Below are 27535 nucleotides of genomic sequence, written 5' to 3' on the forward strand. Positions count from 1 at the left end.
CTACATTATATTTTTTCAAATTAAAGTCTACTTCTTGTATCTTATTTTCAACAAAGACAATAAAAGCTTTTTTAATGTAGAAGTATTTTGCTCTCCACAGGAAATCTGAAAACACTAGAAATAAGGAATAAAAGTATTATAAATGTTAATTCCCTTCTCTTCTCCCCAACAATGTTATTTCTTTTTTTTATTCCTGATTATTTCTTTTAGTAAGGAAACTTTTCCATGGCTACAGTTCAAGACAGTAGTCCAAAAAAAAAAAAAACCACAAAAAAAACCACAACAATAAAATTCTGCAGGTAATGCCACTAAAACATTTATAAAATTTCAAAAATGTTTAACGTTGTTCTTGCCTACAGTGGTAGTCATTGGGTCAGAAGTCAAAGGAATCATTATCTCCTTTGTTCACCCTGTGAAAAATGATACACATAGGCAGGCAATTTAGCATTTTAAACCTAGTCTGGAAGTCTATATGATGCTTCTTAAAAGCTAGCACATTACATACATGAAAATAATATGACTACACTGGCAAAATAGTACTTTTTTTTCAGGTAACAGTCTAGAGAATATGTATATAAAGATTATACGTTAAAAAATAAGTATTCTCAACTGAAGATTTGGTTCTGCATTGTACTTCAAAATGGCTCAGTTGTCTGGAGAAGTAGAAGGGGAAAAGGAGAACAATATGCATTTGATATTTGCTATCTACAGAGGTATATTCCGAATTAAAGGCTAGTAAGTCGGTCAGCATTCAACTCTAGCTTTGGATCTATTCTAATTTCTTATACTATAAAGTAAGGAAGGAGGAAGGGCAGGGAGGAAGAGAAACAGAAGCCACTGCCACTGCCTCGTGGCTTAGGAAAATAATCATAGTAATTCTATATATACACTGCTATCATATTTTAAGTCAAAATTAGAATTGAATAACAAACTTTACAAGTTTCTTATAAATTATTCATCATATTAAGATACAGTTACATTTAAGTGAAAAAATCAAAGTAAGGGATCTAACCGCTGTTTAAAGATAATTCACAAATGAAAATCATGACTCATACAGATATAAAAATAAACATGTTAAAAGTTTAATTGTAAGCATTAATCAATGAGGGGATCAGGCAGATGATATAACCACTTCAAAAGATAATCTGAAGAACAGACACATTTATAGATTAGAAATTTTGAAATGAATGTGCAAATAAGGGCAAAATGAGTTTTTCCACAATGGTATGCATGGGAGAGGTATATGACTGAACCTTCGCTGGACAAGGCAAAATATACATGTCTATAAATGCATTACTACCAGTTATCTACAAGTTACAGAGTTTAAAATAGGCCAAAGCCAAGGAAAGGCTAGAATCAGATAACCTGAGAAAATGTGCTGCATGTAGACAAGGCAGTTTTCCATTGAAACACATATTTTCACTATGTTTTCTAAATTATTTTTCTCACTGCACTTTAAGCCATAGAAAATATCAATATGGTAATAGCTAAGCTTCAACAAATCAATAAAGTTTAAACTTACAAAATCTTCAAGAAAAAAACTGAGTACCAGCAAAGTGGAGGAATACTTATCAAAGACCTACATAGAGTTGGAAGTGACTTACAGGGAAAAAAATCAGGAAAATGAGAATCAGATATGTTATGAAACTTACACAGATTGTTTTACTTTTATTACTCCATTTGTAGTAAGATAAACTTTCAGATACCTGCCTTCCTACCCAGTGCTACAGCATTCTAGTTACCAGTACTAGAAATGCAGCTTGTTTTCCATTGTTTTACATTTTCTCAAAGAAAACCATTAACCTTCAGCATGCCAAATAAGTTAGCTCACTATCTACGATCAAATTTTACTAATTCAATAAAGAATATTTACAAAGTTGTTTTTTAATACTCTATAAATACTATTTAATAACTTGCGAAGGCCAGACATGGTGGCTGATGCCTGTAGTCCCAGCCCTTTGGGAGGCCAAGGTGGGTGGATCACCTGAAGTCAGAAGTTCAAGACCAGCCTGGTCAACATGGTGAAACCCTGCCTCTACTAAAAATACAAAAATTAGCCATGCATGGTGGCAAGTGCCTGTAGTCTCAGCTACTCGGGAGGCTGAGGCATAAGAATCACTTGAACTCGGGAGTTGGAGGTTGCAGTGAGCTGAGATCGTGCCACTGCACTCCAGCCTGGGTGACAGAGTGAGACTCTATTTCAAAAAAAAAAGGAAAAATATTTGAGAAAACCCTTTGCAAAAAACTCCGCTTCTTAAGATTAGTTTTTTGGTTTTCAGTTTTCAAAAAATCAGACTGCATTGGAAAAGGATAATACATAAGTTTCATAATTCAAACTTCTTTGTATTCACTATTTTCCTACCTTAGATTCAAGTAACCAGTAGTGGTTAAGGTGTGGAAACTACCAATCTATTTATTTAATAATTAACTGGTAAAGAAGTTCCTTTTGGAATTGTCATCGTGATCTTCAGTTTTACAAATGTGCATCTACATTAGGATATTACAGATTTTTACTCCAGTGCATATCTTACTACTTGTTTGTGAACTCTGATGGTGTGTTTTCCTCTTAAGTGTTGGAGTCTCTCTCTGGAGACTGGCTATAAATTCAAGCCCTGCCCTAACAGGGTTCCAGGGGAAGTGGTCACGGATGCGTATAGTTTGTCTTTAACAGGATACTTTTTTATCCAGTCGATGGCCTAATGCCTAAGTGTCTGACCCATGACGAGGTGTCACAGGAAACTTTTTTATACCAGCAGATATACTTGTGGCTCTTGTCTGACCTGTGTCCAATTTATTTCTCCCAAGATAGCCACTTTCTAGGAGAGCCCTGACCAGGAGGAGAGTCAGGTATGGATATGTCAGGTGAGACACAGAGAAGGAAACAAAAAAGCAAAGCGCATGACATAACAGAAGCAGTTTATTACTTGGTGATTATTGCAAAGAAGAGGACAGCACACCTCAAAATGCCAGAAAAGTGAGGCCACTTGCACATGCAACCAGCAGGTGGGATCACAAGAGAGAAAGGAAGAGATCAAAGCACTTTATTACGGCTCAGGGTGTTACCGGTGGGCTTACAAAAAGCAGGCATGAGCTCCGTGGAGTCATGCTGTCACTCAGAGGTGGTCAATGAGACATATCTGGGCAGCCCATGCAGGGTATGGGGGTTGGGGGGCAAGTCAAGTAGGTTGTACCTAGCTGGCCCAAAGGGAGGTCAACAAAGGAGTCTGCATAAGGCAAATATCTGGATCGGCAACATTAAGAAACTGGCAGGAGGTAGGAATTAGAAACTGTGTCAAGGGTGACTAAGCCCTGTTTCTGGTATGAAAAAGTCCAACTTAATATTCAAGACGGATGCCTAGGTAACAAACAATTATAGGAATTTACTATAGCTGATTTTTTTTTTTTTTTTTGAGACGGAGTCTCGCTCTGCCTCCCAGGCTGGAGTGCAGTGGCGCGATCTCAGCTCACCGCAAGCTCTGCCTCTTGGGTTTTATGCCATTCTCCTGCCTCAGCCTCCCAAGTAGCTGGGACTACAGGCATGCACCACCTACGCCAGGCTAATTTTTTTTGTATTTTCAGTAGAGACATGGTTTCACTATGTTAGCCAGGATGGTCTCGAACTCCTGACCTCGTGATCCGCCCGCCTCGGCCTCCCAAAGTGCTGGGATTATAGGCATGAGCCACTGCGCCAGGCCTATAGCTGAATTTTAAACAGGAGCAAAAGATAGCACTAAAAGACCACTTCAAAAGAAATATATGGCAAAAAAAAAAAAATAGCCTTTGAGTGATAGGATGATTTTTAAATAAATGGTTGGTTTCAATAATTCGCAGCTATCACTCAGCATTCATATAAAATGCTTCTATCTGCAAAGCATATTATAAGTGTTAAATAACAGATTATCACAACACCAAGATATATGAGCATGTGAGTCTTTATTTTTTTGGAACCAAAAGTTGCAGTATAGGCTGTGTGAGCACGTAGTGCAAGCAGTGGCCAAACTCTAATTTCAATTAGAGTGTTTTCCTCCCACTCCTGTGCCAAACTCAATGCTCCCACCTAACAGAATATGTCCTCTAAAAAGGACTAAGAATAAAACAAGCACATTGTACCTCCCATCCATTCAATTAACAAGTCTTTATTAAGCACCTACTATGTGTCAAGCACTGTTCGAGGAACCTGGGAAATACTGATAAACAAAACAGACCAAAATTGCTACCTGCATAGAGCCTCTATTCTAGTAAGGGAAAACAGCAGTAAACAATAATAAATAAGTGAACTACATAGTATGTAACAAAATGAAAAGTGTTGTGAAGACAAGACAAAGTAGAACAGGAAAAGACTGGGAATGCTGGGGGGATGATAAAGTATAATTCCTAATATAGTGGTCACAATGGGCCTCGCTGGGAAGATTTGAAGCATATGAACGAATGAGCCAAGAGTGTATCAGAGAGAACATTCCAGAAAGAGAAGTCAGCGGGAGGGCTGAGAAAGGATCACACCTGCTGTATCTGAGGAGCATGAAGACTGGTCAGGCTGAAGCAGAATGGGGGCAGGGAAGAGGAGGCAAGGAAGCAGTAAGAGATGAGTTAGAGAGGACCTTATAAGGCATTGTGAAGGTTTGGCTTTTACTCTGAGTGACAGGGAAAGCCAATGGAGAGTTCTGAGCAGAACAGTGACATGAGCTGACTGTGGTTTCAAAAAGATTACTCTGTGCTGGGAATAGACTATAAGGGGAAAGATCAGTTAAGAACTAGCTCAGTTACCCTCCTGAGGGATTACTGTGTGTTAAGGTAGGATAACTCACTATGACAAATCAACCTTAATATATAATAACTAGACACAACAGAAGTTTATTTCTCGTTTATATAACATTCCTGTATATGTACTCAAGTTGGCAAGACAACTGTCCTACATCCATATCCCCTCCATTTTGTAGATATACCATCTCCTTGTGGAGATGTTTTTATCTGAATGCAAGCAGGATTTAAGTTGGCAAAAAGTTTTAATGGGTCTAGCATTGAAGTTAATGTCTGTTCCCCTAGAGAAAACTGTGAAATTGACTAAGTATCTACAAGAGGCTGGGAAAATTTAGGCTACCCAGGTTTTCAAAGAAAGGAAGACTGGATTTTGCTGAGTATCTCACAGTTTCCACAGTTCATCCTTGCTTGGTAGCCATGAAACAGGTTACCACTAAAAGTTAGTGATATGGTTTAGATCTGTGTCTCCACCCAAATGTCATGTTGAATTGAAATCCCCAATGTTGGAGGTGGGGACTGGTGGGAGGTGACTGGATTATGGGGGTGGATTTCCCTCTTTGGTGCTGTTTTTGTGTTAGAGTTCTCACGAGATTTGGTTGTTTAAGTGTGTGGCACCTGCCCTCTCTCTGTCTTCCTCCTGCTATGGCCATGTGAAGATGCCTGCCTGGCTTTGCCTTCCACCATGAATAAAAGTTTCCTGAGGCCTCCCTAGCCATGCTTCCTGTACAGCCTGTGGAACTATGAGCCAATTAAACACCTCTTTTCTCTATGTATTACCCAGTCTCAGGCATTTCTTTATAGCAATGTGAGAACAGACTAATACAGTTAGGATTCTGGACATATTCTGAAGATAGACCCAATATGACTTCCTGATTTTGATCTGGGAAACTGGAATTAAGTAACTGCCATCAATTGAGATCTGGAAGGCTGTGGTAATAGAAGGTTGGGGAGAAAGGTGAAGCTCAGTTCTGTTTTGAACAGGCTATTTCTGTTTGAGATGTCTATTAGACATATGAGAGGGGATGTAGAGTAGGAAACTGGATATATATGTGTGTATATATATATGTATATAGGAGTTTGGGAGAAAGGACTGGACATATAAAGAAATGTAAGTTACATTAAAACCTGAAACTGGTAAGATCATAATAAAGTAAATATAGGTAGAGAAGAAAAGAGGAGAGGATTTGGGGGCACCCCAAAATCAAGAGATCAGGTTGAAGCAGCACCAGAGAAATGGACTGTGGGGGCAAGAGAAAAAATAAAAGAATGTAGTATCCTGGAAACAAAGTGAGAAAAATGTATCAAGGAGGAAAGTCATCACTTGTATCAGATGCTCCTAATGGGATGATGAGAGAAAAAAAAAACTGCTAGATTTGTATGTATGGGGAAGTCAGTGCTGACCTTACCAAAGCAGTTCTGCTTGGAGTGGCAGTGGGTAAAGTTCTGAGTGCAGACAGCAAGTACAGGCAACACTTTGAAATATTTTCTACAAAAGAAAGCAAAGAAATTGAGCGAGGCAAATGGAGAAAGCAGGGTCAAGAGAACTTTTTAAGATAGGAGAAATAATAGGATATTTGTGGGCTGACGAAAATGATCTTGCAGAAAGGGAAAAGCTGTTGATGGTGGAGGAAAGGAGAAAATTGCTAGGATTATGTCCTTAAGCATTTAGAGAGGAAGTGAGGTTTAGTGTAGTGAAGAGCTAGCTATCACCTATGAGGATAAGCAAGAATGCAGAACATACAGACACAAATACCGATGGTTGGGTGGATGTGACGGTGGAAGTTTGCGGAAGTTCTCTTCTGATGGCTTTAAGCAGGAGTAAAGTAGGATACAAAATTATGAGCTGAAAATTAGGAGAGGGAGTAAGGTATCAGAGCAGTGGTCCCCAACCTTTTTGGCACCAGGGACCAGTTTCGTGGGAGACAATTTTTCAATTTTTCTACAGACCGGGGTCAGAGGTGAGGGGATGGTTTTGGAATGATTCACGCACATTACATTTAGTGTGTACTTTATTTCTATTATTATTACATTGTAATATATAATGAAATAATTATACAACTCACCATAATGTAGAATCAGTGGGAGCCCTGAGCTTGTTTTCTTGCAACTAGACAGTCTCATCTGGGGGTAATGGGAGACAGTGACAGATCATCAGGCATTAGATTTTCTTAAGAAGTGCACAACCTAGATCCCTTGCATGGGCAGTTCACAATAGGGGTCACACTCCTATGAGAATCTAATGCCACTACTGATCTGACAGGAGGCAGAGCTCAGGCAGTAATGTGAGCAATGGGGAGTAGCTATAAACACAGATGAAGCTTCACTTGCTCACTTGCCTGCTGCTCACCTCCTGCTGTGCGGCCCAGTTCCTAACAGGCCACAAGACGGTACCAGTCTGTGGCACAGGGGCCGGGGACCCCTGTATTAGAGGTTTGAGAAGAGAGAAAGGGCATGACATGAATAAAGGCAGTACAGGGAGCATTAAGTACCAACTTGAAGTTCAGAAATTCCGAAATATTTCATTTTCCTCCAGCCATACTGTTACCTGACAGAATGTGCAGAGTAGGCAGAGATAGCAATAGGGTTGCAGTTTTGCCAAGCAAGTATGACATGAGAGAAGATTAGGAGAGTTGACTGGTTCCTGAAAATCTACTAGACTCCCTCTCATGCAACCCATGACCATCTTGTCAGCAAGTCCTGAGAATTCTACTGCTTTAAATATTCCCCTTTCCTAATCCCTCTTGACTATTCTCAGAACCAGTGTCTTGTAGGTTCTTTTCACTTATCACAAGGACTACTGTAATAGCCTCCTAAACCAGTCTTTTTGTCTCTAAAATATCCATCCTCTTCCCTGCAGCCAAATGTTCTTCCTAAGCCTAATCAATCACGTTTTTCTCCTGCTTAAAATACTTTCACTTCTATAGTCTAAACTCTAAGCTTAGGACATAGAACCCTTTATTACTAATGCCTGGTTAGCTTTCCGGACTTATCTTTTACCACTCTCCCCACAAGTACTCTGCCCTTGGCCAGAGGAGCTGCATACATATGTATCAAGGTAAGTACTACCAACTCTGCGCTTCTGCGCTAAGTAAAGGTTGAGCTACTGCTCCATTCCCCACCTAGACTGGAAGCTCCTTCAGGAGAGGGATCTTGCTTTATTTGACTTGAAACCTGAGGGCCTGGCAGATGGTAGCCCCTCCAAGAATGCTGATTGAATGAACAAATACATACATGTGACAGAAAGAACCAGAGCATCTCTAACAGATATAGGTATTAATGCACACATTTTGTAAGCCATATTATAAGAACATTGTATTGAAAAATAAATTAGACAAAGATATCTCATTCATTCATTCCACCCTATAAGCGTTTAACAACCTATACTACACACCAGTCAGCATACCTAGGTGCTGAACATAATCTGCTTGGGGGAGACAGGTGAGTAAAATGATTACAGTCAATTTCCTACTTCTATAAGTAGGTCTTTAGAAAAACATTTTTAAAACATGTGTTGGCCTGGCACGGTGGCTCACGCCTGTAATCCCAGCACTTTGGGAGGCTGAGGCAGGAGGATCGCTTGAGCCCAGGAGTTCAAGACAAGCCTGGGGAACATAGTAAGACCTTGTCTCTACAAGAAAACAAAACAAAACAAAAAAGCCAGGCACGGCGGTGCACACGTGCAGTCCCAGCTACTCAGGAGGCTGAGGTAGAAGGATCACTTGAGCCTGGCAATGCAAAGCCACAGTGAGCTAAAATTGGGCCACTGCACTCCAGCCCAGGCAACACAGCAAGATTCTGTCTCTAAAAAATATATTAAAAGTAAATAAAAATAAAACATGTGCTACCAAAATACATACTCAGTATTACTCTAATTGGTATTGTAGTTAGAATTTGAATACAGTGTAAATTGTGTAATTTTATCTACATTTCTCATTACACTAATAGCACTGACTTGTGTTTCAGTACATTTTGTCCAGCCTCAGTCTACTTTACCCATTTAGCCTAGAGAAAGACAACCTCATTGTACTATAATGTGCACCTGTACTCAAAAATGCTATCCAACTCCCTGCAACACTAACTTGAAAAATGTGTCACAGGGAATAGAAATTTGGCTTTATATGTTTAAAAAAAATCATCACTACATTTCCCACTGTGTGGATAGCAGGGGAAAAAGTGCGTCCACTTTGAGGGTCCATGTTTAATAATGGTCCAGTGCCAAATACACTGTATTAATATCAGTGAACAAAAGATATGGAGCTTCTCTCATATCTCTATCTGAATTAGATAGATTTTATACCTATGTAATAGATATAGCTTATACCTATGTAATTTATACTTGTGTCTACTCAGTCACTCTATATACATACATGCACACGCACACATATATAGATACACATTTACTTGAATTCAACCAAGTGCTTAACATGAAATAAACAAAACCATTTTTACACAATTGAAAATGATAGTATATATTTTACATTTTTTATATACTGCATTTCACTGAATAAATCATATATTTATATATACCTATAAATGACAGAGTTGTATACACAAAAATATGTACCATTACTTTATGGGTGATAAGGAATTTCCAGGGGTAATTCTGACTATATAAGACTTTCACTTTACGTGCTAACTTCAGAATTAACTCTCCCATAAGATACAACTGTATCATGTAGCAACATTATTAAGAATAATTTTCAAGCTTTTAAGTATGTGCTTGGTTTTTAAAGCCTGCCTAAATTAATTAGTTGTGGCCTGGTCATCTTCTTCCTTTAAGAAGGATTATTTATATCTGAATTTCAAAATTGATCTCAACAATAACCTTTAATAAAAAAATCATTTATATTTTAGTGTCCACAATAGCAACTGGCAAGATTTTCTGGAATTAGGAAAAAAGCATTAGTTATAATTTGATTTTCTGTCAAATTATTTATTATTGCTAGATATTTTGCATTTTAGAGTTCTGCCACTAATAGTTTATGATTGTTTTAATAGTTGATAATTCAGGTTTTGAAATAAGGTGCTACACATTTGGTTTCAAAATGCTAACAGAAATTCACCTAAGAGCAGAACACAGAATTCATCACCAAAACAAGGGGTAGACCACAAAAGAAAGGTCACACACACATGGCTAGTCACTAAATGTATGTTCCCTTTGAGCCTGGCATAGTTACTGAATTTGTAAGCTGTGATACAATACTATCATTAGAAGAAAATGGAATGGAAATGTGCACATGCAAACAAATAGGGCCAGTGCTCCCTTTCCTATCATTGTAAGTAAGCATAATTCCGAAAGACAAAGTCACTGGATCCATTTAAAAAATTACAATTAGCACCCATAAATAATAATTATTACTTTTTAAAAACTATCAACTTATCAATTGTATTGACTTTTCTCTTTTTCTGTCAACATTTCAGTGGAGAAACAACATACAGTGTCTGATGTGGTTTGGGTGTTTGTTCCCTCCAAATCCCATGTTGAAATGTGATCCCCAATGTTGGGGACAGAGCCTGGTGGGAGGTGTTTCGGTCACAGGAGCGGATCCTTCATGAATATCTTGGTGCCCTTCCCACAGTAATGAGTGAGTTCTTACTCTCTTAGTTACCATGAAATCTGATTGCTAAAAAGCCTGGCACCTCATCCTATTAATATTTCTTGCTCCCTCAGTTACCATGTGATATGCCAGCTCCCCCTCTGCCTTCCACCATGACTGTGAGCTTCGTGAAGCCTCAGTAGAAGCAAATGCTGGCACTGTGTTTCTTCTTGTACATTCTGCAGAACAATGGGCCAAAAATAAACCTCTTTTTAAAATACATTGCCCAGCCTCAGGTATTCCTTTATAACAGTACAAAATGGACTAACACAGTAGCCCAAATCTAATTCCTCAGTTAAAAAAAAATTTTTTTAAGAGACAGGCTCAAGAACTCCTAGGCTCAAGTGATCCTCCCCCATCAACCTCCCAAGTAGCTGGAATTACAGGTGCACACCACCACACTACCACATCTGGCTCACAGTTAAATACTTAAGGGTGAACATCAAATGGTACTTGAGTACATCTTTATCCTTACAGCTCATGATTCTCAATAATCTTTAGTTCTTCCAAACCAATCACTAATCATTTCATGAAGCCTAACTCTGAAACTTTCTTCCTTCGAAAAGTATTTTTAGATCAACTCTATCCCACTACTTAATCCTTTACTTTCATTTCTAATGGATATTCAAGTTACTTGTTATACAGATATTTAACTAAATAGAATAAGCAAACCATTAGCATTAGTGGCTTATAAATACTTCCCATGTCTCTATTTGTAAATCTAATCATTATAATAATATTATGTATGAATTTCATTTCTTTAAAGAAAGACCACTTATGCCTATTTAGTAACTGTCATTTAGTTATCACCTGGGAAAAACAGAAAAACATTGAACAACCTAGAGAACGGTCAAATATAGAAACAAATTATCACCACTAATTTCCAAAGTAAAGACATTTATTGTATGCACACATATTTAATCCTTATTAAACAGTCAAACTTAAGGAACTGACTATAAGCTGTTAATAAGTAACAGACTATAAGTTGTGAATAATATGTAAGGATAGTTTCAATGTACAAGGAGAGCCAGTCACAGTAAATCCTTTCATTCTGAACAGCATTCCTTGCCCACCAATTTAGTCATTAGAACATGACTATTTTTTTGGAGAAAAAAATATAAATATTTTTAAATATAAACAAACATAAAATATTTACAAAAAATCTATATTTTTGTAAAACATAAATATTTCACAAAATATTGTGAAAAGTTAATACAATAAACATTTTTTATATTGCAAAGTGGAAATGATGAATACATTGCTCAATTTAAGTAGGAAAATGTCAATTGTACAATTTGCTTTTCTGGTTTTTCAATGCTTTCATGCCTGCTTTTAACCAAAGGAGAGAATACAAATAAATGGTCTAGTTCCTCAGGGAATGGCAGCATTCAATCAATCACAGAGCAAAGGTAAATAAAAGGAAATTATTTTCAGAGACTCTAACATCCATCAATTCATCCAGTATCTTATTCTATCTTGTGTCTTTGCATCAAGGTGAATCACCAGAAAGCTATCTACTGTGACTACATCAGCTTAGCTCTTCAAAAGTGAGTTCCATTGATTTATCGTACCTTAATGTCACACCAAATGAATTTTTTTAAAACAATTTAATTCAGGAAAAAACTGGATCATACTGGCCTTCAGAGTTTCATATACTTTATAACTGTGAAACACTTTTCACACAATTACATTGAGCCTCAATCAGCACTGCAATCTACTGGCATTTTGCTGTTTTTATTCCCTCAACTTTTCTTTATTCTTTTTATTATGTCTTCATTTGTGAGGTCTCAAATTATTTTAAGAAAGGAATAATATAGCTATTTTTCAATAAAGATAATAGTCTTACTAATAAATACTTCAGGACTTTCCAAAGTACTGCCAATTTCTCACTTTCAATTTCTCACATACTTAAAAAGTATGTGTAAACAGAACATGAAACAAAATGAAACATTTTATTAAATAGCATTTTTAAAATTCCCATTACATGCAAATTATTTAATCATCCTTGATCACAGCGAGCAGCAATGAAAGGCAATAATCAAGTACCTCATACTTATTCTATGCTTACATATACACAGACTGGAAATCTACATATATCTAAACTGCAACTGGACATTCAAAAGACAATCCCATGAAACTCCTGCCTAATTCTGTAAATTGGTTCTCTTTGTTAACTAATTATATACTTTCAAAGCTATATTGTGTTTTAAACCAGAAGTCACAATGACAAAATCCATTTTAACATTTTTATCAATAGAGAAATAATTATTTTATTAATTTTATTTATTTATTTATTTATTTTTAGACAGAGTCTTCCTCTGTTGCCCAAGCTGGAGTGCAGTGGTGTGATCTTGGCTCACTGCAACCTCCGCCTCCTGGGTTTAAGCAATTTTCCTGCCTCAGCCTCCTGAGTAGCTGGGACTACAGGCGCATGCCACCATGGCTGGCTAATTTTTTGTGTTTTTAGCAGAGATGGGGTTTCACCACATTGGCCAGGCTAGTCTTGATCTCCTGATCTCGTGATCCACCCGCCTTAGCCTCCCAAAGTGCCGAGATTATAGGCGTGAGCCACCACGCCCAGCCGAGAAGTAATTATTTTTCAATAATGTATCATATCTAGGAAAGTTATTATGATTCCACATTACCTAATACAGTCCATACTCAAATTTATCCAATTGTACTCAAAATTTATTGCTTTACAATATATATATAAGTTGAGGACCCGATCAAGGTCCTTGAATCTGATGGCCATGTCTCTTTAGTCTCCTTTAATTTTATATCATCCCACCACTGTTTTTTTTTTAATGATAATGACATTATTTATAAACCCAGGGCAGATGTCTTATGGAAGGTACACATTCTGAATTTGTCTGATTCATACTTTATAACTAGATTTAAGTTAAACAGTTTTGGCAAAAATATTATACAGGTGATACCGTGTGTTTCACTGTATCACTTCAGGAGACACATGTCAGTTTGTCCCACTACAGGTAATGCTAAGTTTGACCACCAGATCTCTCCACTTTAAAGGCATATTTTTCTCTTTGCAATTAACAAATAATTGGTGGTGTCATACCTTGAGACCATGTAAATATCCTGTTCACCTACAGCCTTTCATCCAATGGTTTTAACATCCAATGATTGATGATCCTTGCCTGGAGTCAATCATTAGTGCAAATTACTGATTTTGTAATTTTATATTTTTTCTACATTTTAAGTGTCATTTCTTCTGTAAAGAACAACTGTATATTTCCCCATTTTTTCTCTTTGTAACAAAGTGAGTTTTTTTTTTAATTTTAAAGTATAATTATGGACTTAGAAATTCTCTCTCACATAATGTGTTATAATCCATACCGACCATTATTCTTTTAGATGTTCAAATTGTTTCAAGTTTTGATGGTAGGAAACTTTCAAATAGGCTCCTGTGCCTTTTTGACATGTTTCCATCAGTTTTTGAGCACGTTCTTGCTTTCCAACACAATATGTTCCAGGACCTCTTTGCCCCACATTAAGAAATCAGGAACTTCTCTAAAAAGCATTGCCTCCTTTTGGTGGGAAACCATATTTGGAACCCAAAATCTAGTCCCTGGAAATACTCATTCTTACTGGAGCTTCTAGGCCCTTTCCTTGGACTGAGATAGAAAAAAAATTTTTTTAATCTATGAGTTAATATTAATGCCACCAATTCAAAACTAATACCACAGTATACTTTCTAATTGTGTCCCATTCTCCTAATTCATTAATATCTCCTAAGAACCCTGGTTCCCCCTAATCCAGTAAAATTATTTCTTAGCTCTATATTACAAACAAAATAATTTCAAGATTACTACACATGTAGTTAAGACTTCTCTAAGTCTGCTTTTATATAGTTGTGACTTTTGAACTATGTAAATGTTCACATGTTGAACGTTTGATCATCTACTCCTTATGATAATTGTTTTACTGGTCTCTGGTTTAATCCTTCTGTGCTTCTCTTTTGCAAAAATAAACTATTTTTTTTTTCTTTTTTATGGAGAACAGGATCTCACCATGTTGCCAGGCAGGTCTTGAACTTCTGGGCTCAAGCTGTCTTTTCACCTCTGCCTTTTGCAATTTTTGTCCTTAGAATATTTCTGAGTTTGTACAGTCAGAATAGTATGTTTAAAAGTTACTTAAGCCAAGAAGTATATGAAAAAACGCTCAGTATCACTAAACATCAGGGAAATGCAAATCAAAACCACTGTTAGTATGTCACCCCAGTTAGTATAGCTACTATCAAAAAGACAAAACAAATGCTGGCAAAGATGCAGAGAAAAGGGAATTCATACACTGATGGTGGGAATGCAAATTAATACAGCCATTATGGAAAATGGTATGGAGGTTCCACTAAAAAACTAAAAATAGAACTACTGTATAATCCACCAATCTCATTACTGGGGTTATACCCAAAGAAAAGGAAATCAGTATGTCAAAGAGGTGTCTGTGTTCTCATGTTTATTACAGCATTTTTCACAATAGCCAAAATATGGAATCAACCTAAGTGTCCATCAACAGACAAATGGATAAAGAAAATGTGGTTTATTTACACAATGGAATACCATTCAGCCATTAAAAAGAATGAAATCCTGTCATTTTGCAGCAACATGGATGAACCTGGAAGACATTATGATAAATGAAATAAGAAAGGCACAAAAGATGAATACTGCACATTCTCATTCGTATGTGGAAGCTAAATAAATTGATCTCACAGAAGATGAGCAAGACAGTGGTATCTAGAGGCTGGGAGGGGTAGAGAAAAAAAAAGGATAGGGAGAGGTTGGTTAATAGATATAAAATTATCCTAGATAAGAGTTACAAATAATTTATATTTTCAATTAGCTACAAGAGAGAATTGTGAATGTCTCAACACAAAGATTTGAGGTAATGGATATTCTAATTACCCTCAATCATTACAGTGTACACATGTATCAAAATATCACTCTGTACTACACAAATATGCACAATTATTTTGTGTCAATTTAAAATATTTTTTAAAAAGCAACTTAAAAGGCCAGGTGCCCTGGCTCACAACTGTAATCCCAACACTTTAGGAGGCCACGGTGGGTGGATCCCTTGAGCTTAGGCATTTGAGACCAGCTTGGGCAACACGGCAAAACCCCATCTCTACAAAAAAGTACAAAAATTAGCCAGACATGGTGGCACATGCCTGTAGTCCCAGCCACTTGGGAGGCAGAGGTAGGAGTATCACTTGAGCTCAGGAGGTTGAGGCTGCAGTGAGCCAGATCACACCACTGGACTCTAGCCTGGGAGACAAAGCAAGACTCTGTCTAAAAAAAGAAATAAAAGGTTAAATAAATAAATAAATAAAAGCTATTTAAGTTATCTTTTTTGGTGATTATGCTGTGAATTTGTAAGGTTCATTTGTTCTTATTTGTATTCAATTTTAGGGTTTGCTTGTGTGTGTGTGTGTGCGTGTGTGTACATGTTTTTGTTTTTGTTTTTGTTTTTGTTTTGAGATGGAGTCTTGCTCTGTTGCCCAGGCTGGAGTGCAGTGGTCCCATCTCAGCTCACTGCAACCTCTGCCTCCCGGGTTCAAGTGATTCTCCTGCCTCAGCCTCCTGAGTAGCTGGGATTACAGGCGCCCGCCACCACAACCAGCTAATTTTTGTATTTTTAGTAGAGACTGGGTTTCACCATGTTGGCCAGGCTGGTCTCAAACTCTTGACCTCGTGATCTGCCTGCCTCAGCCTCCCAAAGTGCTTGGATTACAGGCGTGAGCCATCACGCCCAGCTGGGTTTGCTTTTTAAAAATCATTTTTCTTTACCTTTTTTGTTTCAATACGTGACCATTTACATGGTTCAAAAGTCACAACTCAGACTAAAAATCAGACTCAGAAAAATCTCACTCCCATCTCTATTTCCTCCACAGTGCTCTTCATCCACTCCTTATCATAATTATTATGATAATAATTATGTAAATAAGGTGCTCTTCATCCACTCCTTATCATAATTATTATCATAATTATTTTACCAGTCTCTGGTTTAATCCTTTCTGTGTTTCTCTTTTGCAAAAATAAACTATATCTACAAATATACTTTTCCTTTTTGTGGAGAACAAGGTCTCGCTCTGTTGCCCAGGCTGGTCTTGAACTCCTGGATCAAGCTGTCTTCTCACCTGTGCCTAGCTAAGTGTTGAGATTACTGGCATGACCTGCTTTGCCTGACCAGACTATATATTTTTTATTTTCTATTCTTTCATATGAAAGAGGAACCATACTTACTATATCTATATACATTTTATATCTGGGAATCTTTCCATATCAGTACATAGAAATCTTCCTTATTTTAGTATTCTATTCTATTCAATCAGTCTCCTCTGGACAGATATTTAGGTTTTTTTCTGCTATTACTAACAATCCTACAATAAAAAACTTTGAGCATATGTTATTCTGTATTTGTACAGGTGGTTCATCAGGATAAATTCCTAGAATTTGGACTGGTAAGTCAAAGGCAGGTGAAGGTATAATTTGGTAGATACTACAAAATTCTCATAAAGTTATAGTATGTCACATTCCAATCTGCAATGTAAGTGCCTGTTTCCTCACAGGCTTGCCAAGTAAGTATATTCTGAGCTTTTAACTTTTGCCAATCTGCAAAGTAAAAATGATCTCTCTGTATTTTAATTGGCATTTCTCTCATTATCAATGAAATTTGAACATCTTTACATATATTGTCATACATCATATCTTTTTTGGTGAACTATCCACATCTTTTGTTCATTTTTAAAATCATAAGTTAAATACTTATTTCAATGTAAAAAAGAATTCAATAATCCTACAATGATGGCTCCAAACTTTGTTCTAAAAAAAGAATATTAAACAATAAAAACACAATGTATGAATTAACTGAAAAGAATACGAACAACCCTTAAAACTATATGGTCATATTCTATACTGTGTTCCAAACAGTCCACTAAAAAGTGGAAGTTAAATCAAATGAGAAGGATATTAAGAAAAATATATTCAAGTTATAATTTTATCATATCAATTAGTGTTAAGTGGTTAATCTCACAAACAACCAAGCCACTGAAGAAGGTGAAAGTTTGGGAAACAGATGGTTGAGAGACATTTTTTGGTAGCAGTTTCATTACACCCACCTCGCAAGTACAGGTAATTCTTCGAGGATGAGGGGCTTCCTGTTGTAGCTGATATACTGTGAGAAGGTAGAAACAAAAAGTGTCAATGTCCCTTACATAGAACTTATCAATATATTAGAAATAAAAACCTGGCTGTTTTTTATGTTCACAAGAAAACTGGTATAACCTTATTTACTAAATTGTGTTACGGACAAAACAAAGAAAGTAAACAAAACTACATTTAGTGAAAGCCGAGGAGCAATTCAAACAGAAAAATCATAATCCAAACAAGTGTCTTTTTACCTTATAACAAGTCAGTGCTGGATATTTGGCTCTGTTCTCCATAATCTGGTCATTTATTTTCCCCAGTTCTTTGTGGGGATATTAAAGGATGTCTTTGATATAAACCAATAATGGTTATATATACATATATTTAAAGCATGTTATTAAGTGTCAAGCTTGAAACTAAAATCAAGATTTATAGGCTAAAGGTAACGAACACACTGTTTTTCTCCCCTATTTATATTGCAAACATCTATCTTCAAAGATAATTTTCCTCTTCCCCTAAAAACAAAAGGTCTGAGCCAAAGTTACCACTGCTTATTCAACTAGGGCAAATATAGCAAAAGAAAGAATTCAGATATTCAAATAACTTGCCAAAAGAGGGAATCATTTTTAAGGCATCTGAAAATGCATCAATGAAAATTATACTGATACCATGACTTCCTTCTAGCCTCACTTCAGGCTTTTTTATTTAAAATGAAAAAAGAATGAATAGGATGTGTGGCTATATATGTCTAAGTTTATCTCTTAGAGATTTTTTTTCTATTTCTACATATATAATCACATATAATTTAATACTCTAAATACTTAAGATATTTTGTCAACATAACATCGAACTACCCAGTAATCTGGGACTGTCAGATAACGGATGACTCAGATTTCAAATGGATATAATTACACGAACTCTACTTCTGACCACATTCATTCATATACATCATAGGGACATATATAGAATAAATACAATTAGACTATACACATATACATAATTAGCCTGTGTGTGTGTGTATATATATATATATAAATGTGTGTGTATATATATACTATCTCTCTCTACACACACACACAGTGAACACACACAGATACACGTAACTGTGAGTACTTCCATGCAAAGGGGATACAGCACTGGGGTTAAGAATTTGAACTCTTGAACCAAACCATCTGGAGTCTGAACACTGGGGCTCTGTCACTAGCACTGCATTCTATGCCTTCATTTTCCTTATTTGCAAAATGGGATTAATAATAGTTTGTACTTCACAGATTACTTAAGGATATAAATAATTTATATGAAAGATGTAAAATAGTCCCTAGCACACAGTAAATGCTCAATGAAGACTACTTATTATTATGCATAGGTGATTGATATTAACACATAAAATTCTTTATAATAATACTTGATTACTAGGATGCATCTAGAGTTCATCACTAAAACATAATATCAGGGCAATGCTATAATTTAAAAGGAACTGAGAAAATACAGCTTTATTGTTTAAAAATCAAACACAAAGCCACTTCATCAGGAATGTTTAAATTCTACTGGTAGAAATGTATTCCTTTACCTTTTTCTCCTGATGGCAAAAATCCCTAAGAGAGGTAATACATTAAAACAGTTTTAGATACCCATATTTCATTGTGAGACTTAATAAGAAATATTCCTGTGAATATAGTTTTATATATTGTTACAGAGATGACACAAAGGGAGTTAATTCTGAGGTAGAAAAGGGAAGAAAAAGCACTAAAGTCAAATTTGTCTGGCCCTGATAATGAAAAGTACATGTGTATCACCCCATGATATGTGTAAATATCCATCCTCCTTAAAAGTGGCCAAAACATGATTTGTAAGAAAGAAGGATTCTTCAAGGGCCAGGCACAGTGGCTCACACTTGTAATCCCAGCACTTTGGGAGGCCAAGGTGGGAGGATCGTTTGAGCTCAAGAGACCAGCCTGGCAACATAGCGAGACCCTGTCTCTAAAAAATGTAAAAAAAAAAAAAAAAAAAAAAAGATTCTTCAAGTCCATTCCTCCATATCGGTACCTATAAGGTAAAAAAATTCAGTTCACGTTTCTACTTTGATCAGTAATTCTCAAAATATTGGTATTTTCCTTTGTCAAGAAAATGCTCTGGAAAGGGCTGCCATCTATGAAAACCCAATTCTGAGAACTGAATGATAGTCAAGAAGAACATTAAAAGTTAATACAGAAAGTAAAATGTCGATTTTGACTCAAAGCACAAATACTGTAGTATCTGGTTATCAGCAGTAAGCATTTGCCTGTTCAGTAAGCATACATTAAGATGAGCCACTATGAAAAAAAGGGAGACAATATTGTCATATGAGAATTGATGTGGGTTTCAAATTTGCTTTCATCAGAGTTTCAAAGGGTATATAGTATTTTCTTAACATTAAGTCACATAAGGTTATTTACTTTTCAATTTCTTTCAAATCCTTCTAATCGTCTCAAAGGATAAAGCTCTGTTTCATAACGAGGAACTTTTAGACAAATGCCTCCTGATTGGCTACCAGTGGTTACTAACAGTTAATCTATCTTTAAGACTCTTTTTTTTTTTTAATTTTTTTTTGTTTTTTGAGACAGTGTCTCACTTGGTCACCCAGGCTGGAGTGCAGTGGCACACACATGACTCACTGCAGCCTCAACCTCCCAAGTTCAAGCAATCCTCATGCCGCAGAACTCAAGTAGCTGGGACTACAGGCACACACCACCACGTCCAGCTAATTTTTGTATTTTTTATAGAGACCGGGTTTCACCATCTTGCCCAGGCTGGTCTCAAACTCCTGAGCTCAAGTGATACTCCCACCTTGGCTTCTTAAAATGCTGGGATTACAGGTGTGAGCCACTGTGCCTGGTCAAGTCTTGGATATTTTATAACAAATATAACAAATTTGGATTCAAAAAACACCTATCAAAAAGATCATTAAAAAATTATACAAAGTAATGAGGTCTAATTCAGGTCCTTCTCTCTCAGTTTGGAATTTTTGATAATTTGAATTGGAACTCAGCTGAATTTAAATAAGCACAATCATTAAATGATTCACCAAAAATTAATAGCTAAATTCAAGATGAGGGAATATATGATTAAAGTACTTAATATTTTCAATCACCTTAGAAGTGTCAATGCGTATATACTTATTAATGAAATTCTCAATCCCTACAGACAATAAATTGTTCATCAAGTCCAAAGATCACAAATTGGTATCTTGAAGTCAAAATTGGTCCACATGTGTTTTGTTTGCTGTCTTTTACATTTGAGTAGGTTTTTAACATTAAAAAATTAAGAAACTTAAGGACAACAAAAGCAAAAGAGAAATCCAGCCTCTTTTGAAAACTCAGATCTGGCAATAATGAACCCAGAGTCTAACATGACAATAAAAGGAGCTAATTTTGAGCTACTCTCTATAGACAAGGTCTCCACGGTCAACTTACTCATAGTCCTAATCTGGCTTGCTTGCCTCATTTATTACATGTAAGGTTCCTGGTTTAATTCACACAATAAGTACTGAAAAGCGACAAAACCGTATTTGTTTAAAAAGAGTCCACAACTTAGACTTCTTGCTAATTTTACTTCCCTATTGGTTTATATTTTTAAGACTTCAGAGTTACATTTTTACAAGATCAATGGAACTAACAGTAGGAAGTACAAGATAGGCATGGGTAAAATAAGTTTCTTCTAGAATCAAATTGTGAAATGCTGTTCAGATTCCACCATGCCAAAGATAGAAAAACAAAACACACTAACATGTAGCAACTTTTGACATTAAATTAAATCATCTTGTTTACGTTTATAGATCTATTACAGAAGTGAAGAATTAGAACTCCTTGAATAGCTTTCAATGGGTGTGCCACCTTACATGAATTGACATACCTAATTATTTTTAAAATTTCAGCCCATTTCTATTTTATTACCATTTTAAGAATTTTTAATAACTAAATTTAAGTCACATCACAGAGATGCTGAAGCATTACAGTTTGTCGGTCCCAAAGACTATTAGTAGAAAATATTGTCAATTATCAATTCTAAACTATATATATATCTGGCCTAAGATTGTCATGGCTCACATATTAAGGATACTGAACAATGCCTACTACCTCAGTTATTTAAAATTCCAGTCTCTATTGATGAAGTCAGGGTATAACAGGTCGGTCAGTCTTTAAAATTTTTCCTACTAAAATGTAAAGATTCCTAAGAGATGAAGTCCTTAAGGTACAATTAATAAACATCTTACTGAAGATTATTTAGAGCTGGTTGTAAAAACTGTAAAACTGAATGGTAAAAGATAATATAAACAAAAAGTTCAACTTAATCACATTTTTTCTAAGATCAGAATTTGACAAACACATTAACCATCTATATGATCATAAAAAGTCATCGTTAGAATGCATTTATTTATTTAATATGAATGAATAAATGAATGAGACAGGGTCTGGAGTTCAGAGTACTGATCACAACTCACTGCAGCCTCCATACCCCTTGGGCCCAAGTAATCCTCCCACCTCCACCTCCCAAGTAGCTGGGAAGCAGTTCCTCCCACCTCCACCTCCCAAGTAGCTGGGACCACAAGAGTACAACACCATGCCCAGCTAATGTTTTTATTTCTTATTTTTTGGTAGAGATGGGATCCGCCTAAATTGGCCAGGCTGGCCTCAAACTCCTGGGCTCAAGTGATCCTCCCACCTCAGTCTCCCCAGACTACTAGGATTACAGGCCTGAGTCACCAAGCCTGGCTGCAATTTTTATGTTTCCTCATTTGTTAAAATTTGCACATACTCAAATCTTGGAAGATTAATATCATAATCTTATAAGAAAATTTCTAAAAAGGATTTTTCCACTTGCTTTTAACATAGTTTAATTATAAAATTTCCTTGACTCAGAAGTTTTTTTCATGTGACAAATGAAAAAGTCAAAAGATAAAATATCTATTTTAATAATTTCCTACACATTTCTACTGTTAAAATGATTACGGGGAGTTCAGACATTGAAGTCATTAAGAGAAATGATAAAACTCCGTAACAGAACCGTAGTCTTATTAAAGATTCAGCTGGGCACAGGGGCTCACACCTATAATCCCAACACTTGGGAGGCCAAGGAGGCAGGATCACTTGAGGTCGGGAGTTGGAGACCTTCCTGGGCAACACAGTGAGACCTCGTAGTCTACAAAATAAAATTTTTAAAAATCAACCTGTGGTCACAGCTACTCAGGAGGTTGAAGTGGGAGGATCACTTGAGCCCAGGGGGTCAAGGCTGCAGCGTGCCAAGATTGCACCACTACACACCAGCCTGGGCGACAAAGCAATAGCCTATCTCTCTTTTTTTTTTTTAATGTCTTTTTTTTTTGACATAGTTTTGCTCTTCACTGTTGTTGTCCAGGCTGGAGTGCAAAGGTGCGATCTCAGCTCACTGTAGTCTCTGCCTCTCAGGTACAAGTGATTCTCCTGTCTCAGCCTCCCAAGTAGCTGGGATTACAGGCATGCACCACTACACCCAGCTAATTTTTTGGTATTTAGTAGAGACGGGTTTCACCATGTTAGGCTGGTCACAAATTCCTGACCTCAGGTGATCCACCCACCTCAGCCTCCCAAAGTGTTGGGATTACATAAATGCCATATTTTAAAACAAATGATAGCTACTGCAAGACATGCGAGATATGTGAAGCTACAAAAAATACCAGTTGCATATACTACATTTACTAATTGATATTTTTCATGGAGGAAAAGATCACTATAAACTCAATAATAGTCTGAGGCTTCATAAATGTTCTTACATTAAAAATGTGCAGGGTGCAAGTCAGAGTCAGGGAATAAAGATAAACTGAAAACCAGAAAATGCAGAGAAGTTTTTTTTTTTTTTTTTTTTTTTTTGAGATGGAGTCTTGCTCTGTTGCCCAGGCTGGAGTGCAGTGGTGCGATCTTGGCTCACTGCAACCTCTGCCTCCCTGGTTCAAGCGATTCTCCTGCCTCAGCCTCCCAAGTAGGTGGGACTACAGGTGTGTGCCATCACGCCCAGCTAATTTTTGTATTTTCAGTAGAGATGGGTTTCACCATGTTGGCCAGGCTAGTCTCAAACTCCTGACCTCAGGCAATCCGCCTGCCTCTGCCTCCCAAAGTGCTGGGATTACAGGCATGAGCCACAGCACCCGGCCAGAGAAGAATTTTAAGTAGGCTTCCAGCCAATGAGATTATGAGACAAAATCTTTAGGAGGTAAAGAATATTAGTCATTTTTACACATTCGTATAACTATACTCCCAAGGGAAAAAGAAAAAGGCACTAGCAGCGTTGAGGGGAAGCATCTATGGCAATATTTTTAGAGACTGTTCATATTTTACTTATAATTAGCCCAAAGTGGCAACCTATTAAAAAAAAATTATCTGTTCTGAGAACATAAGACCAATGAGAATCTGAATTGCTGTTCCTTCAGTCAGCAAATTTCAGCAACCTACAATCATCAGATTTATAATAAACCTCAGCATTTACAAAGATGTTAATCTATAGTTAAAGAACAGGTTTCTTAGGCTGCTTATTCAACTACAGAAACAACAAACAAGAACTTATAGTGCTTTTCCATAATAATGCATTCATAAATTTTAAAAAACCATTTTGATTATATTAGCCCTATTTGAACTTTTAAAATCTGAAATATCCTTTACTTGGTGAAATAATATTCTCTAGAAAACAAGGAAAGGAAAATAAAGAACTAAAACCCTAGATGTTTAAAAAGAAATATTTATCCTAACGCAGTTTAAAGAGCAGCATGGAATCAAGTATCTCCCTTATGTTTTGGGAAAGTAATTATTTAAAAGTTAGATCACCTTTTTTTGCCTCTTTTCACTTATTCTTTCTATCAACATAGCCTCCTGAATTATTGTCATTTAAATATTCCTTTCTTCACATAAAGAATCAGGACCTGAAAATAATTAGACTGTTTGAATTCTCAGTGTCTCCTTGTATTAGCTTCATTAGCCACTCTGAACAAGTGGTCTCAAGTTTCACTACATGGAATTCATGCAAGCTCAGAGGGATGAAATGCATTCCAGACGGAAAACCATATACTGTACAGACTTTGTGTAAACACTTACTTAACCACAATTATTTCTATGCTACTCCCAAACCTTGTTTAAATTAATTTTTCAACAGTGGGTACAAAATGGAATGAGTATTTCTATCTAATAATCCCATATTTTTATATTACTTATAAAGTACTATAACCCACACAATTATTTGTAGACTTACAGTAAGATTTCCAAACAGGAGGTCTATATTCATCTGTATCTGAAAGAAAAAACATCAAATTAACATTACTGAATATTTAAATTTTAAATGAGACATTTTAATCATTAACTCATTTAATATATATTTGTTGAGATCTATTTGTTCTAGGTATTGTGCTAGGCACTAAGGGGCATTTAAGGGTTTTTCTTTAGTCTTGGTCCTTACTTAGTTGGAGTAATTTTACAAAGATGTTTAAATAAAGTTACTGTATTTATTCAATTGCTTATTACATAAAAACATCAAGGTTAACTTTTACTGCTGGTACTCATTTCTTACTATCACTGAAGTAATAGTCAATAAAGGCTTTGTTTCTTTGGGCTTAATGATTATTTCACTGAAAGATCCCTAAAATTATTGAATTTTTCTTTTTCAGTCAAATTCACCAGATTAATCATTTTAATCACCGCAAAAGTTAAGTATTTCTATTATTTTCCCCCATTACATTTAGGGGATTCCAATGTACATGGTTTTACTAACATGAAGAAAGAAGGAACAGCAAGGTTCAGATCTCCGTCCTCACACATCCTGGACAATCAAAACCAGGAAATGAGAAACACTTCAATGGAAGAGAGTGTATCTAGGGAACCACAACGAACATGAGGTGAACATCTGCTCTTCAAGTCCATTTCCCCTCATGTTGCCTGAGTGCAGATGTAGGAGACAGTATAAACAGGAAGTGGAAAGAGATGGAAATACAAACACATGACGGACGTGGAGTTACCAGAGAAAGGAGAAGGGGCCAGTGTAGCTTCTGGCTACACTGTGTGGCTTCTCATCAGTAAAGCATAGCTGGGGACTAATTTTTGCCAGTCAAAAGCTCTGCCTGCAAGACTATATAGCCACGACTGCAGAAACATTTTTTGGTATAGAAAGGTATGGCCAGCCACATCACCTGGCTCTGCTGGAAACCAACATGAACCCATTAGGCAAACTGATCCAAAAATTTTGATCTCCAAGGAAGCAAAAAAAAATCCCTAGAAAGTTTATTGAGAAGACTAAACAAGTAGCTCAGGTAAAATGGTCATAGATATAAGACATTCAGCCTCCAATCTGCAACCTTTAAACTGCAATATCACACTTCATTTATAATGTGTTATCATAAACCACACAAATACTTTGAGAAAAAGGGTTACAGCAAGACTGCTAATAGTGGGCATAAGAACATAACATGGAAATTTTAAATCATGTGGAAATTGCTTGGCACCCCATAGAGTGTTCAAATATGTCTGCTTCAAGAGAAAGAAATAATGGGCATCCAAATTGGTAAGTCAAACTGTTGTTGTTTGCTGATGACATGATCGCACACCTAGAAAACCCTAAATACTCATCCAAAAAGCTCCTAGAACTGGTAAATGAATTCAGCAAAGTTTCCAAAGTTAATGTACACAAATCAGTAGCTCTGCTATACACCAACTGTGACCAAGCTGAGAATCAAGTCAAGAACTCAATCTCTTATACAAAAGCTGCAAAAAACAAACAAAAAACAAAAACAAAAACCAAAAAAACTTAGGAATACACATAACCAAGGAGGTGAAAGACCTCTGCAAGGAAAACTGCAAAACACTACTGAAAGAAATCATAGATGAAACAAACAAATGGAAACACATCCCATGCTCACGGATGCATAGCATCAATATTGTGAAAATGACCATACTACCAAAAGTAATCTGCAAATTCAATGCAACTCCCATCAAAATACCACCATTATTCTTCACAGAACTAGAAAACACAATCCTAAAATTCATATGGAACCAAAAGAGAGCCTGCACAGCCATAGCAAGACTATGCAAAAAGAACAAATCTGAAGGCATTACATTACCCAGTTTCAAACTATACTATAAGGCCATAGTTACCAAAACAGCATAGTACTGGTATCAAAATAAGGATATGGACCAGTGAAACAGAATAGAGAATCCAGAAATAAAGCCAAATACTTACAGCCAACTGACCTTCAACAAAGCAAACAAAAACATTAAGTGGGGAAAGGATACCCTATTCAACAAATGGTGCTGGGAAAATTGGCAAGCCACATGTAGAAGAACAAAAGTGGATCCTCGTTTCTCACCCTATACAAAAATCAACTCAAGATGGATCAAAGACTTAAATTTAAGACCTGAAATCATAAAAATTCTAGAAGATAACATTGGAAAACCCCTTCTAGATACTGGCTTAGGCAAAGACTTCATGACCAAGAACCCAAAAGCAAACGGAACAAAAGCAAAGATAAATAGATGGAACTTAATTAAATAAAAAAGTTTCTTCATAGCAAAAGAAATAATCAGCAGAGCAAACAGACAACCCACAGAATAGGAGAAATCTTCACAATCTCTACATCCAACAAAGGACTAATATCCAGAATCTACAAGGAACTCAAACAAATCAGCAAGAACAAAACAAGCAATCCCATCAAAAAGTGGGCTAAGGACATGAATAAACAATTTTTAAAAGATGATATACAAATAGTCAACAAACATGAAAAAATGTTCAACATCACTAATTATCAGGGAAATGCAAATCAAAACCACAATATGTTAACACCTCACTCCTACAAGAGTGGCCATAATTTAAAAATCAAAAAATAATAAATGGTGTGGATGTGGTGAAAGGGAATACTTTTACACTGTTGGTGGGAATGTAAACTAGTACAATCACTATGGAAAACCGTGTGGAGATTCCTTAAAGAACTAAAAGTAGATCTACCATTTGATCCAGTAATTCCACTCC

The 27535-nt window shown here is 36.3% G+C and overlaps 1 protein-coding gene across 9 annotated transcripts in view; it reads right to left on the reverse strand.

Annotated features, from left to right (window-relative positions):
* Positions 1 to 27535, reverse strand: part of CHN1 (chimerin 1) — a 206801-nt gene that overhangs the window by 127915 nt on the left and 51351 nt on the right. For 4 of the 9 annotated variants that reach the window (XM_003309320.6, XM_063791315.1, XM_016950071.3 and 1 more), the window contains exons 3-4: positions 24773 to 24811; positions 17491 to 17546 (exon numbers count right to left, since the gene is read on the reverse strand). In XM_003309320.6, coding sequence (XP_003309368.3) covers positions 17491 to 17546; positions 24773 to 24811 — 95 coding nt within the window. Of the gene's footprint in view, positions 1 to 6821; positions 6880 to 17490; positions 17547 to 24772; positions 24812 to 27535 lie in introns of all 9 variants that reach the window. The other 5 variants (XM_054679956.2, XM_054679955.2, XM_063791314.1 and 2 more) reach the window with 2 other exon arrangements.

Source organism: Pan troglodytes, chromosome 13 (genome assembly GCF_028858775.2).
Source record: "Pan troglodytes isolate AG18354 chromosome 13, NHGRI_mPanTro3-v2.0_pri, whole genome shotgun sequence".
Classification (NCBI taxonomy): Eukaryota; Metazoa; Chordata; class Mammalia; order Primates; family Hominidae; genus Pan; species Pan troglodytes.